Source organism: Aptenodytes patagonicus, chromosome 3, assembly GCF_965638725.1.
Source record: "Aptenodytes patagonicus chromosome 3, bAptPat1.pri.cur, whole genome shotgun sequence".
NCBI classification, from domain to species: domain Eukaryota; kingdom Metazoa; phylum Chordata; class Aves; order Sphenisciformes; family Spheniscidae; genus Aptenodytes; species Aptenodytes patagonicus.
Genome location: NC_134951.1, coordinates 71,303,633 through 71,318,857, shown reverse-complemented (window position 1 = coordinate 71,318,857; position 15,225 = coordinate 71,303,633). Strand labels below are relative to the sequence as shown.

General features: G+C 41.0%; 1 protein-coding gene across 2 annotated transcripts in view; it reads left to right on the top strand.

The window, feature by feature from the left end:
• The first annotated feature begins 289 nt into the window (after positions 1–289).
• Positions 290–15,225, top strand: part of SNX9 (sorting nexin 9) — a 63,982-nt gene continuing 49,046 nt past the window's right edge. For both annotated transcript variants that reach the window (XM_076333789.1, XM_076333788.1), the window contains exon 1: positions 290–442. In XM_076333789.1, the coding sequence (XP_076189904.1) occupies positions 431–442 (12 nt within the window). In that variant the 5' untranslated portion in view covers positions 290–430. The remainder of the gene's footprint in view (positions 443–15,225) is intronic.

The window sequence follows — 15,225 nt, the reverse complement described above, 5'->3', positions numbered from 1 at the left end:
CGCCCCCGCCCGCACCCTGGGGACCGACCGGGGCGGCTCCCCCGGGGCTCCGAGCCGCGCCGCGGGTCCCTCCCTCCGGCCCTGACGGAGAGGCTGGGGACAAACAGCCCCGCCACCGCCCCCGGGTGCCGTGCCGTGCCGTGCCGTGCCTTGGGAAGGGGCGGCCGGGGCGGGGGCGTGCAGGGGGTGTGAGGAGGGGGCACCGCCGTGCGGCTACATCAGCCCTCGCCTGCCCAGCGCCGGGGCTTGCTGCTGAGCCGCCCAACGGCCCCCAGGCGGCGGCGGCGGCGGCGGCGACTGGGGGACGCTAAGGAGGAGCCGCCTGCGCGGCCCAGTGGCGGCGGGCGGGCCGGACGCACCGACCGAGCAGCCGCGGCCCGCGGCGGGGAGGGGAAACGAGACCGGCAGCCCAACCCGCACTGGCAGCGCCATGGCCACCAAGGTGAGCAGCCCCCGGCGCGGCCCGCGGGGTCGTGAGGCGGCTCCGGGGCGCCCCCTGCACCGAGCCCCTAGCCGCCGAGCAGGCCCCGCGGAGGGGCTCGGCGGGCAGCAGCCCCTCTCGGCGTCGGGCGGGGGGGAGGCCCCGCGGGGGACGGGCTGCGTTTCGGGGGTCGGGGGAGCGAGTCCCCTCCCCGGGGCCTGCCCCTCGTCGCTGGCCGCGGGAGGGAGGGGAGGAGGGGGCCGCCCGCTCCCGCCGCGCTGAGGCCTCGCCGCCGCTGCCCGGCCCCTTCGAGCGGCGCGGAGGGCTCGGCGGGGCAGCGCCAACTCTGGGGCAGGGGAAAGTTGTTTTCTGCTTTATTTCCACCCCGCCGCCTCCCCTCATCGCCCAGCCGCCCCCCGGCTCGCCCGGAGCGACTTGTAGGGCCGAAAAGCCGCTGGAGGCCGAGGGCTGCTGCTCCTGCAGCCCGGGCGCTCCTGACCCGCTTCCACCGCGCCCTGCGAATCGGCGCTGGCCGGCAGACCGCGGCGGTGGTGGGGAAAGGCCTCGGCCGCCGGCGGTCCCTGCCGCCCCGCCCCGGGACGGGGCTGGGGACGGGGCGTCCCGGCTGCCACCCCCTCCCATTCCCCCCCGGCCGCCCAGTCGCGTCAGGGCAGCTGATGCAGACCCCCTTGAGAGGCATCCAGGGGATAGGTGTGCTGCGTCTCTTGTGGGAGCCCAGAGTCCGTGGTGTGCGACCTGTTAACTGTAGGGTCTGATTTTATGAAAAAAAAAAAAAAAAAAATGCAGGAAGTGAAATTATTTTGTTCAGTTCTTCAACAGTATCTGCTATTAATGCAACAGTCAAAATTAGTCCATCCTATCTGAAACTGGTCTCTTTCTAAATTAACAATATTTATTTACTATATTGGTTGATGAACGCATCTTTGCTTGTGTAGGTGTAAGTTAACATCCACCAGTAAATGTCATCTGTAAACTGTCCAAATACCGCAGAAGGCTTTTTTGGTATTTGAAGTAGTACTTTGAGTCACCTGATTCCATAAACTTGGCAAGCAGTTTGAAAACTTCCTTTTACTGAGGCAGTTCTCATACAGTGCACTGTTTGTGTCGCGCTTCTCAGTACTGGAGAAATTCTGCATCTTGAATGTGTCAGACAATATATAAGTAGCTGTCTCTGTAACCATGTAAGTTGATGGTTACTCATGTTTTAGAAAACTTTTTCAGAAGCACAGAGAAGTTGGTTTTAGGCTTCAAAATCACTTAGGCAGTTTAGTAAGTATTAACATAGTGAAATTTATGTTCTGTTTTAGAATATTGTTGATGGACTCAGTTTTAATATTGGTGGTTTCCACTAATTTGTGGGATGTGTGTATGAATAATATGTAATCAACCCAACTATTGTAGGTAGGAAGAAAAAGAAAATTACTTCTGTGTATGCATATACTACATAATACACAGTATGCTAAGCAGACACTGTACTAAAACAGTTTACTGTTTCCCTCCTCACTTTGAGGTGCAGTATCCTCTTGGGATCCTGTGTTCTGTGCCAAACACGTGAAGCCATTTTATTCATACATTTGGAAACTTTCACTTTGCTTTTCTTGAAATAATTTTTTTGAGTCGTTATGGCCTCAGACTGAAGGGTGTATAATTTCCAACTTCCTAACCAGGACTGGCTTGAAATCGGGTGATGCAAGTTTTTTCATTCTACACATTGCAAGTTATGATAATTTACTTTAACTTGAAGGTTAAAATTGGGAAGTGATAGTCGGAAGGACGTGATACTTTGTTGTTATTATTTTGATATGCTGGTAACTGAGCACTGTACTGAAGAGAAGCTTACTTTATTTTCTGTGAGCTTCACCCAGGAGATAGGTTCCTCTCAGCGAATTGCCCTGTTTTGGGTTTTAATTCATTAAACTTGTGCAAATGTCAGCTATATAGTAAAGGATACATTTTATTAACAGTATAAGGGAGTAACTGGCTCAACAAACAGCTTTTAGGAGCTTGGCCAACTAACCAGTCACTATTTCACTTGGGAAGTAAATTTTGTTTTTTAAATTGTAAACAAACTTCTCACCTTCTGCTTGTGCTCCTTCCAAAATAGCCTATTTTTAAAAGAAATATGCAAAATGTATTTGTATTGTATGTGAAAATGTTAACTAAACTATAATTAGTTATATGGAGTGTGAATTTCTCAAACTTTAATGGTGTCCAATCCTATATAGCTGATAGGGGCAACTGACACTCAGGCCTGGCCTGCGCTGTGCAGGATATTAGCGCTTCCTGAATTAATTCCTGTTTAAACTAGAATATACTTTCTGAGGAGGGCTGGGGAAAAACTTGGTCTTGATTTGAACGCTTTCAGTGATGGAAAATCCAGTCTGTCGTTTGTTTGGTTTGGGGTTTTTTTTTTTTTTTTTAAACCATCAACTCTCTTGCTATTGATCCTCCTTTATTTTGAATCTAAGTTTGCCTGGCTTCTGTTGCCGGTTTTATCCTTTTGTCTACAAGATTTACAAATGCTTGTATCAAAGTGTTAGGTTTCTTGAGGGGGTGGGGGGAAATAGGGATTTCTTCCACAGCTAGCTTGTAAACCCTGGCCAGTTTTCTTGCCTCCCACTTTGATAAACCACAGCAATTAAGTTCCTAGAGTTTTCCAGTATGAAGACGTGGTCTACAGTCGTGTGATCTGCTGGCTTTTCCCTGTACCATTCAAACTCACTGGATTTCTTACTGAAATAATAAAAGCTTTTAGGGGAAAGGACTACTATTTTCATGCAAAAAGGCCTTTAGCAATGGTTTGCTAGCATATTTGTTAACGGGCAACTTGGTAGGGAGTCTTTTGTGAAATGAGTCGGGTGGCTGCAGGCCCTAAGTGCTCTGAAGGCTGTGGAGGCTGTGTCTGATGCTGTGAGCTGAGCTAGCAGTCACCATTGCTCCTTCTCCTTCCTTGCTTCTCATCCTGTGCTGTCTGTATGTCCCAGGAATTGACTCCAACACTTGTCAGGCCTGTCTTTGAGCTACTGTAAGTTGCTGAAGTATCAAAAGATTAACTGAATGGAAACAGTGGGGCCATTTTCTCTGGTTCTAGGGAGGTACAGTAGGTGAAAGTTTGCTCAGAGCTGATGCAAAAGGTTGGGGGGGGTGGCAGAGTGGGGAGGGGAAGACTTTCATGGTGAAGCGTGGAAATGTAAATGGGAAATGGAGGATCTGAGACTTCTGGTGGCAGTTCTTTGGTTGGCTGGATCCTTACTGTAACTTGGCAGTGGATTTTGTGATTCCCTAAAGGCTTGCTCAAGGTCATATGCTCTAAAAACTGAAGCACGTGAAAAAACAAAACAAAACAAAGGATTGTTTAGGAGATGCTAACTTCCAACTGAAGTTAACTGAACCTGACTTCAGAGGTAGGCAATTTCATATCCACGTTTAAGAACTGATGCATTAAGCTAGGTACTTTATTTTGGATGCTTCCTTCAGAAACAGAGTTGAGCTTACTAATTCATTATTTTTAACTGTGCATTACAAAAGAAGGCAAAAAGTGCTTGAGCCTAAAAGAATAAAGCTTAAAAAATTTTCAAAACTCAGTCACAAAGAAAATGCAATATTGTAAATGTGTTTCTGTGATAGTTGCTTGCAAAAGCTGCAGATGAGATTCTCATTCTTCTGTTTGTTCCTTCTTGACTTCTTTGGCCTTTCCCCTTATTTCCCCATTAGAGTTTGCCAAGTCCCAGCTTTACTCATGCCCTTTCTTTTGTTTTTGAGTTTCATTGAATAGGGAGAGCTAGAAATGTCAGGAAGTGATATGCTGGCTTTTAAACAACGTGCTCCCTACCTCAGTATTTTTAGAGTTATTTATTATTTTAAAATATAGGCAAGTGCTCTTCTTGAAAAGGCTGATGTTTTGCCATTTGTGAAGTCCTAATTTCAGAAGGAGGTGATGATATTAAGAGAGGTTGATAGGTTATGTGCACGCTGATGGTCAAGGCAGTTCTTCTGGAACCTGTGCTGCTAATGTGCGGTGAGGGTTTTAATTTAAAAGTTGAAGCTGGAAGTAGAAGCCGATAAATCCTGATTTATAGGAGTAACACTGTTGAAGTTGGTGACGTTACTTTCACAAGCTAGGTATTTCACAAGGCAGGTATTGATAAGCTTCATGAGGTTAGGCCCCTCTTAGTGTCAATAACAACAAATTTTTCTTTGTAACCTTAGGGGCACCTGTATCCCACCATTATGTTCTTGATTGTTCAATGGTTTGTCTACTTTAAGAACTCATTTATCTGATTCTGTTTCTAGGACTGGGCCCTTTTTTGTAGGAAGAAGTCCCTTGAGATGAAAGCTTAGACTGAATATTCTGTTCTTGAAAGAAGGTATAGCTTAGCAATACTTCAAAGACATGGAAATGTTGTTCAAGGCTTTTTTGTCCATCTAATCATGTTGGATTATCTCTTGTGAATGTCACTAACCAGGTATAGTTGAATTTAGCATGGTTCTTGTAGTTGGGGTGAGGGAAGATAATGATTTATATATGAAAATTTCAGGTAGGAAAAAATAACAACACATTAGACTTCAAATAAAGATTATTTTTCTTAAGTGTGAATCCTTCCTTTCATCTTTCTTTTTGATTCTCTATTGCTCTTACTAGTGTAAGGCTCCCCCAAAGAAGTCTCACATTTTCCTTTGTACCATCACGAAGCTGTTTGTATGTTTGCATTATGAATCAGGCAGAAACAATTCTTTGTTCTGATTTGCAGCTGGGAAGTGAAGCATCCCTCTGTGCTAAACCCTCCAAAATACCCAAACTTTGCATTCTGCAAGTCTGCTTTCTGTATTGTCATAACTTTGAAAGTAGACTTTTCTAGGAAATCACATCTTAAGAGAATATTCAGTTGATAAATCTTAATACATCTGTGAGCTGGGATGAACTTCTACTATGCAGATCACTTCATAATCCATTCAGCATGTTCCACTATTTAAATTCAGCAAAGCAAGATGTAATACAAAGAATGAGATCATGGTCAATTTATATAGGTAGGATGTGATGGAACAAAACTAATTAGGTGAAATAATAATTTTGATTTTATGGTCTTAATCATATGAAAAGTTATTTATTTTTTTTAAGCTGTAATTAAGTAGATGTGAAAATATTTCCTGGGACTTTTTGGATTATTTTGGTTTGGTGGTTTGTTTTTTTTTTTAAGGGGCAACAAGATGACTAGAGAAGGTGAAAATGTTTGGTAATGCAAATTTACCACAGATTCCTGATGTACTGATGGAGTGAGATGTTAGGATGAGCATGAGAACTGGTACAGTCTTATTTTATTAAGATACAGGTTTTCTGTTCTTTTGTCTTTCTGTCTGACCTTATGATCTTTTAAAAGTTCAGTGATAAGTGGGTTATGTTACATTGCAGCAATTATTAGTGCAAGGCTTCCCATTTGCCAGCCTGTTTCTGTGCTGGGAAGCTGGAGAGCTGGTGAGATTCTATATGATGCTATGCTTGGGTAATGATTCCTCTGACTCAGTTTTTCAAAGTTATTTTAAGCACCTGGGCATTGAGTCATCAGAGACTCATTACCAGAGGTCATTTGAAAACATGATTACAGTAGCTAAAGAGAAGGAAGTCTGGTATCAGATGTCATAAGCTTCATCTGGTTTATACTCACCAATTCAGATTTTCACTCTGGTAGAGTACATCGGTATTATTTCAGCAAGAAGTCTTTACAGTTAACTGGCTTTGTAATAAAGTTTATTTTACTCCCATTTTTTCAATGTTTTCCTGTGTGAATTATCTTCCTCTTTTAGAACCTCTGATTTTCGGGTCTTCAAAAAGCTCCTTAAATATTGAATATCCACACATTCTTCTGTTTATAAAAACCTCCTTATTTGATTAGGACATCTAGCAAATTTCAGAGATTACAGAAATTACAAAGGTAAAAGTATATGAGAACCTTGCTGTTTTAAATATACAGATTCTCTCCTGTATTACATTTACAAGCAATTGCCACGTTGATGGCGTTGGAAGCAGTCTTGCAAAACATTACAAAAGCAGGTAATAGAGACTGTAAAATAGCGGGAGTGATTTGTTTCAACCAGCACTGCGGTAGGACAGATCAACATTTAGATATCTGGAATTATTTAAAGTAAATAACTATTGCAGTGTTTGGCATTTAAAGCTAAACCTCTTCTATCTCAAAGCATGTTTCACAGTTACAAGGTCATTCAAATTCACTTTAAACTTCTCTGAGGGGGCAAAAATCAGAGCGTGTTCTTTCTTTAGTTGTATTCCTGCTTTCTCAGCAATTTATGGTTGGAAAGGAGCTTCCCAAGTAACACAAAGTTCAAAAAACAAAGCAGTCTTGTAGTAGTCCAATAAGCAAAATTTAAGTGTTACTGGAAAATGTAATTTAAGCTCTGAGCCTTAGTTTTTTTTCCAAAGCAGTCTCTGAGCTTCATATGGGTAAGAAACCTCTGTCAAAAAAAAAAAAAAAAAAGGGCGATTAAGACCAGAATCATTTAACTTTGACAGACAGTCCTCTGTGAGACCCGCAGTAAGAGGAGAAGGGCATGAGAGACAACTCTTGTTGTAGGGAGCTGCCTTTACACAGGCTGATCCAGCTGTTGTGTTAGTTGCGAGGGGACATTCAGGACATGGCATGGTATGAAGGGCACATGAGCCGTCCTGAGCACTGCTAATAAGAGGGGTGTGCTCATAGTAAGCATGCTGGGTAAAGTCAAATGAGCGACTCTGTGCATGTGAACAGTATTTTTTGTTGGTAAAAACTCTGATTTCCTCCTGTATTTTAGGGCAGCTCTTCCCCCAGGCCCTGCCCCTTAAAGGAAACCACTGTACAGGAGGGGTTTCCAATGTGCAAAATAGGTGGCTGGAAGGATGAAGGGGTAGTAGGGAGGTACACAGTGCAGCTTGAGGGATGTCCCTTGGGAGTCCAAGCAGAACAGCTGCTTCTGGGGATGGGCAGCCATGCCTGACCTGGGGTTTCTGCAAGTGGGACTTGCCCAGGTGAAATCATTCAGTCCCCTTGTAAAAAGTGGGACTGGGGTACAACTGGTTGATGGGCATTTTCTTATGACTTACCGTTGTGTTACTGACTTCTGCTCTGAGTTGCCATCTGCTCCTCCTTGGCAAGGGAACTGTTGTGCTTTTATTTTGTGTATTCATATGGTATCTCTGTTTATACACAGTAGGTTTTGGATTTGCTTTGCTTTTCCCAGCCTTCTGAGACTGCAGTTCTCAATGTAAGTTGTCCTCTCAATTCTAGTTGAATTCAAGCAAAGTGTTTGTTTTCCTGGCTGATAGAACAGAATGGCTGATTTTCAAGAACAACTATGAAAATTCTCTTGGGATAGCTTTAAACTGGTTCTCTCTTCTGTATGAGGATTTTTTTTTTCTTTGTTGTGATTATATGGGTGGTATCCAAAAGAAAGACAATTGATATAAGGCTATTACATTTATTGTTCCTAGTAGTTCTGATTTAAATACTGGGATTCCCTGGAGAGCCTATACAATTCATCTTTCTGCAGCAGTAAGGCCAGGACTGATGAGGCGCTTCATTTTGTCCTACAACTTTATCAGATTTGAGAATTAAACTTAAATGTTTTATTTCCTCCACTGCATTAATTCTTTTTGGGGGGTTAACATTTAAGTCGGTAATTAAATATTTCAATAACGTATGACAATATAATGTAATTAGTGCTTACCTAGTTACAGCACAGTTCTTTCAGCAGTACTGTAATTTCCTCCCTTAATAGCCCTGTATTTGTCTTCTGAAAATGGTTGCTTATGGAATACAAAATTAAGCATCTTCCTTGCTGCAAATAACTAGACTATATTCTTGGAAGTTTGTAGATGGTTGTGGAATTGTAATTTTTATATCAACAGCTCTGTCGCATTCTGTCAAGCTGCCAAATTTTCTAGTAATTTGTAAGGAAGCAGCAGTTCAAACTTTTTTTTCTGACTTCTTTGGTGCTTTCTGTCACTGTAAAGGTTGCTGGTACAAGAAAAGTTTGTGTGGTGTCCAATTTAAATCAGTTCCTAGATAATGGAAGATGAAGACTTGTAAAGGAGAAACTTTAAATATTGTATGACTTAATCCAGTTCTGTCATTCATTACCTCTCTTTTTTTTTTTATGCTTCTCTTCAGGCTTTTTTTTTTTTTTTTTAAACTTAAAGTGGGGTACTGCTGATGTGCACATTGCACTAAACTGCAGGTGACTAACGTCCAGTTCAAGTGATGGGTCTTCTCTGGCCAGGTCTAATGACTGAGCTTTGCTTATTTGAGCTGCTGTTTAATGTGCCCAATTTGTAACTTTACAGGGTCTTGTACTTTTCTACACTATCAACAGAAAAGCCTAGAATAGCTGTAGGCTTGGGTACATTAGAACCCATAAAACCTGAACTTTGCCCATTTCTAGAGTAAAGAAGCTTCATCTGATAAAATAGTAATACGTTTATGTGGGTATAATAGTTTCCTCACTTGTCTTCATAAAATAAAAGCAAACATAGAAATGGTTCAGTTATTGGGCTTTTTTAAAGTAGTGTTTCTAAAAAGGACTAAGAGATCCCAAAACATTAGTATATTGATTAATGTTGGTTACTCAAGTAACAGAGAATTTAGCAGAATTCCACACTGAGGATCTGTTCTGCTGCATTTTAGATTCCTTCCCAGCTGTCTTCAGTTAGCATGCTATTGAGCACTTTTTTTCCCTATTAATATTACCAGTGTTTGGGACTTCAAAGTAGTACTACTGTTCCATTCTGTATTTTACAGGTCAAGTTTTATTTGACGTAGCATCATTTTAACATGCAGGTAGTTTGCTTTGCTGCTTCTTCACTTGCTTCTAGACTGGCCTGTGCAGCTGGTATGTTGAAATGCACAACCTGTAATAGTGTGGTGAGTCTGAAAAGGCTTGAAGTTCATTAGATAACCTTAGTGAAACTTTGTGCTTCTCTAGTTATTGGGATAATTACCGTTTTTTCTAATCTCCACTCTCATAGAGGCAGCACTATTGTGTGACGACAAGCTGTCTTAATGAGTAGGTCACAATGTGGCAATTTTTCTGGTGAATGCTGCAGGCTTTTTCTGAAACCTTCACCTCTTACTGGCTTTGTTCTTTGGGGACAGGACCGCAAGGGTACAATACTGATCGCCCTAAAGTTTCAGGCAAACATCAGGGGACTTGGCCTGGCAGACTTCTGAAACACACAGTTAAATATTGGTTCAGCAAACAGTTGCAAGTATTGCGCTTTAATTTCAGAGACATGATAATGATTAATCTAGGCAGAGTTTTTAATCACGCTTGAGAAATGCGTCCTGCCTGACATCCCTAAATACAAACCCATGCTGTACTTGCTGCAATTGTATGTCCTGGTGTAACTGGCATTAATCTTCTCAAATTTGAAATTGTTTAGTCCCCAGTCTGTTTGGGGACCTGGAATGGGTTGGTATCCAGAAAGGAAAGGGAACTCTGGGCACTTGGAGCAGTGCAGTAAATTGATTCTGAAAAAGATCTTCTGATATCATTGGAGCTCTTCACTTAGGTTAAAAGTTTTGCAGTACATTGTTAATAACTGGTAACTGGTCTATAAGTAATGTTTTAAAGAAGAAAAAAATTTCAGGTGCTTAACCCAACTGAAAGCTCAGATGTGATTCACAGGAGTATCTGAGTCAGTGTTTGGAAACATCTCTAAATCACATGGGTGTCTTGCATGTATTTCTGCAACTGAATTTCTCTTGCTTCTATATTGCTTGGGTGCGTGGGGATTCTGTTACTTGGTTTGACACTGCCCCATAAATAAGTGTGTCTGAATACCACAGAAGGTAACCAAGCACCTCTTAATAGTACGTGATGGTTCTTTTGAAAGTATCAGAATTTGAATACTGCTTTTTAAAACTACAGAGCTGCTTATAGATAATCCACAGACTTCAAAATTCTTAAGTACTGTTATAAACCTGGAAAATATCGCAGTTTCTCTTTGCTTTTTTCATGCTCTGTGGCAGTGGTTATCTACGCACCTGATTTGTAACTGCATGGAAAGAAGCTATAATTTGTTTTAATACCTTAAAGTTTTAAGATCTGTGACATTCTAAGACTTTTAAGAGATCTTAGTCTTATAACCATTTTAGTCCTCATACTACATCAATAACTTTTAGTCCTAGATGCTTGAGCTGAACAAGGGGTCTCCCAATGTGTAGGAATTCACTTGAATGCAAGTTCTTCGTGTGCGTGCTGCCTGTAATGCTGGCCAGGAGTGCGTTTCAGTGGGCTTTGGGGTGTGCTGATATTTGCTTACAGGTAGACAGCTATAAAGAAGCTTGTGTTCTGTAAATCAAAAACAAGATATGTAATAAAAAATAATAAGATATGTAATAAAGATATGGACTAGCCTGAACAGAGTTCAGATCTTATTTCCTGACCAAAAAATGATTTTCAGCAAGACAGTGAAGTCCTGCATGGTAGACCTGAAGAGCTAATCTGTCCTCACTGAGGAAAGCCGAGTTGCTGAAGAGGCTAGGAAGTCATTGTCTTTATTACTACAGAAAACATTTCCAAGGCCCTTTAACACTTAAACTTGCCTAGTCACTTTTTTCGTGTACAGAAATGGTTTCAAGATAAGCTTGTTACACCTTCATTCTAATTCTAAAAGTGCCAGTGGTTTAAGCCACATGCATGTTGGTGGGAATTGAGTATTTCATTACTGTCCCTTACCCTATAAATGCTTCAAACTTTGTGTTTTGTGCTTTTTGGAAACTTCATGCTTTGTTAACCATTTTCTTGCAATACAAGGTAGGCCTTTTAATCCAGTGTGAATACTTAATTAAATACCTGCCTGAAGTATTGTAGACACATGCAGCTTCTGAGGCTGAAGAGGATCTCCGTGTTCTGAGTCTCCTCTGTCTGCAACCATGTTTTATTAGCAGGAAGAAATGATGCAAGTCCTTGTTTCTTAGTTTTTATCTGTATTTAATTTGCTTCTGATGTGCTTATAGTCAGTGGTGTTGACCTCAAATGAGTAGCTGCAGGCTATTGAACTTATTTTAGCATTGAAAAATTGCTCATAAGAAAGTGAGGCAGCAGGTCAAGAGACACTTTTTTAATGTGAATTTGTAGAGTAATGTGAGGATCCAGCAGTTACAGCTGGTGAGGGAACCTGGAGTAATGATATCTGAATATTGTGACCTCTCTTAGTCCAGAAGTGGAGTTCTTGATTGAACTTAGTTTCACTTTTTGGATGAGTTTGTTTTAATACTGATGTTGCTGAAAGCAAAAAAAAAAAAGAATTGTGTTAGAAAAGAAATGTAATACTAAAGGGAGTTTTTTATTAAACAAGTGAATTTTAATTTTTACTTACTGTTTAATAAAATCATAGTATAAAACCAATTTGAAGGGATGGTTCAGTTTCTTCAGGCTAGAGGGTTTTTTTTCTAGGCAGATGTTGTTGAGCACGTACTCAAGAACAGTGATGCCTAGCACTATACAAGCAATATACATTTTCTCCATTTGCTCTTAGTTAAAAAGATAAGCATTGGGGTCTTTTCTTCTTTGTAATAAATCTTCATCACTTTAACTGGCAGTTTCTAGAATAGTGTATAATCTCTTGAATTCCTAAGGTAAGGCTTCTGTAGGAGTCTGTCTGAGAAGACAGTGTCCCTAGTGTCCTCTTATGCTTCCATCTTCAGTTTTTGTTTGCTTCTTGTCTCTTAGGAATGCCTGTGAGAGGAACATGTGTAGAGATTTCTTTACTGCAGGCAAGACAGAAGGTAGCTGCCTTTCCAGGCTGAGAGGCATAGGCACTTGAAGAACCGCTTGATATTTCTGCATAGACTATTCAAATGTACACTTTGCCTAGCAGTCTGATACAGTTGTGATAGAGGGACTAAAATGAAGAGGCATTTTTTGTCGAATCATAGCCCCAGATGTTGCAGCTGCTTCAGTGAAAAATTTCTTCAGTCTTGGAGTACTTACTAGCTTTTGGGTGAGCTTGGATTTCAGGATAAAGAGTGGGCAAAAGGTTAAATCTGTCTAAATGATAGCCACTGTTAGAAGAAAGGTAGCATACTCTGAGATGGCAAAGAGGTGGGGGGCTCCTGCCTATGTTTCAGTAGTCTGTCTGTGAATGGAAAAATGGCAAAATGAAATGATGGTTGAACTGTCATTTAGAGCCTTGCCTACCCTACCTGGTTTCTTAGCTTCACTGACACAATGAGGACAGCTAGGCGTTTAATGCTGACTCCTCAGCTGATAACAGGTCAGATGACCTGCCCTTGTTCTAAGTAGTAAACTACCTCAAAGACAATATTAGACAGTAATCATAGGGCAAATTGCTGTGAAAGATCAAACAGTACATAACAGAAAATGCAAAAATAATCTCAAGTTAATTGCCTTTGTTTGCAGCGTATTGCCACTTTTTAGATTAAATGCTTCATTTTGAATTCTTTTGGATGTAATCAAAAGATACTGCCAATTTCTGAACTGATCTATTTGCAACTATGTTTTTGTCTTTATTCTTTTCTTTCTGCTTCCTCAATTTCTCTAATCCTGAGATCCCAACCTGTATCCCAGGAAGGCTATTTCTATTTTGTTCTCTTAGAACTGCCCTTTAGAATGAATATTTTGTTTCTAAAAACAATATTGGTGGGAAAAGCAATTTTTTTTGGGGAAAAAAAAAAAACCACCAAAAAAACTCCCCCCCCAAAATGCAACCAAACAGAGAAAAAACAAACCCACATCCAAAAATCTTGTGGTAGAGAATGAATAAAACAAAGTCAGGGAACACTAAATGATTCTAAGACAGAAATGCATTTTACTGTTCTGTGCTTCCAGGTGTGATCAACATATTGCTTATCAGTGTTTCACAAGCAGCTGGTTTCAAAGGCTTATGCTTACTAGACTTACCGAAGAATATTTGTACTAACTGATGCAGTTTTTGTAGCAAACCTTTCTGAAGTTTATTCATAACAGAAATGTTACTGGAGTTATTTGAGGTGACCAGAAGCCTTCTGTTGTTCATTCCAGCTAAAAGCTGCTGTCCTAGAAGAACAAGTTCAAGTCTGCTTACTGTCAAGGCTCTTTAAAATTTAAGGACTTGACTTGTGAAGAAAAGTCCTAGCTCAAAAAAAAAACCCCAACAACCCCCAAAAAGCTAATGCTAATTATTAACTTTTTTTTAAAGACGTTTTACCAGGCTTCCCAAATTATGGTTTCTGCTTCTCTAGTGAGATGCAGGTTTCTTTGAAAAGATTTGTCTGCCCCATTTACTTTCCAAAACAGAAATATGGAATCTGATCCTTTCTGTGAATCTGGGAACTGCTGCCACCAACAGTAAAACAGGAAATTGGAGGTGAAGCTTGAACCTGGAAGGTGTTGCCGTCCTTGCTGCTGTGATACAGCAGTTCTCTTTCTGAGAGAGTGGCACCAAGCAAATTAAACCTGCGAATCCCTGTCCCTTGAAAAGAGCACTTACTGGACAGCTGAAGCACTGAACTGCTGAAGTGCTAACTACTAAAAGGAAGGTGTGCATTTATGGGAATTTCAAGCTATGAACCTTTTATGGATGTTTCCTTTGTACTATCTGCCACTGCCAGCTGTCCAAGAGAAGCAGTTGCGGTACAAGTTTCCTAAACTTTAACACATGGCTGAAACAGATGAATCTATGGCATAACACAAGAGCTCTTTCTAATACAATCAAGTCCTGTCCGTAGGGAAAGTGTTTTCAAAGGTGTGTCCAATTTTTGAGTGGCTTCTCCAATTTTAGTGCTATAAAGCATACTTTCATTGTAATACAGCAGTTTTGCATCAGGAAGTCCAGCATTACAAAAACATTTTGCTTCAGAAGTGTGAACTTAAACAAAAAACAGTAATCACTCTATGTGGGTTGTTAATCATTCTTATCAACAGAGGCTTAGACAGGGTAGCTGTTATAAAAGCTGCTGTGAGCACAACTAATGTGCATTAGCTGTTAGTGTGTATGCTCATGGCTAGTGAGGAATGCACAATGTTGTTTGTTGTCCTGCTTCTCCATGAAAGAGCTAGCCTGCTGCAGGTGAACTGTAATGCGGGCAAGTGTGTGCCTGTGCACATCAGGATTGTCAGACTTGGGGGTAAGTTGCTTTTCCATCTGAGCCTAGTGTCTCTTGAGTGAAACGGCTTAGAAAAGGTGGAAAGATTTTTCTTATGAGAAATAGGTGCTTCTGTTGCTTTATCACCTCTTTCAAGATCCTGGAGGAAATACAGAAGAGCCAGTCCATCAGGATGTCTGCGGAGAGCTTGGATACTCTTCTAGTAACTTAGTGTAGTGATAATGTAATCCTTCATTGGAATTTTACTTAATGACTTTTACTAGCCAACTTCCTTCCCACTTAATTTATGCAAAGAGTCTTGACACACTGACAGTTATAGTTTCATAGTCTTGTGTCTGCTTGCAGAAATAAGTTGGCGAATGCTCTTGGTTATTTTTTTTCCTCTTGTTTTTTAATAATTTGGGAAGAGGAGGCAGGTACTCAACTCAGACAGAAGTAAGTAATGGAGAAAGGCTAAGTCTGCTCTAGGTCTGCAGAGGAATAATACTTTCGCTAATCTAGGTACTGCTTTTCAATGCAAAGAATCTTTTGTATTCTGATATGCTTAGGTACTATTACTGTTATCATTCTAAAAAGATAGTAATAGTAATTGATGGCAATGCTTACAATTTCTAGAAGTTACAGAGGCTTCACTCTAATAAATCAGTAAATCTGTAAACTGGGAAACCACAGTCCAGATGTGTTAAC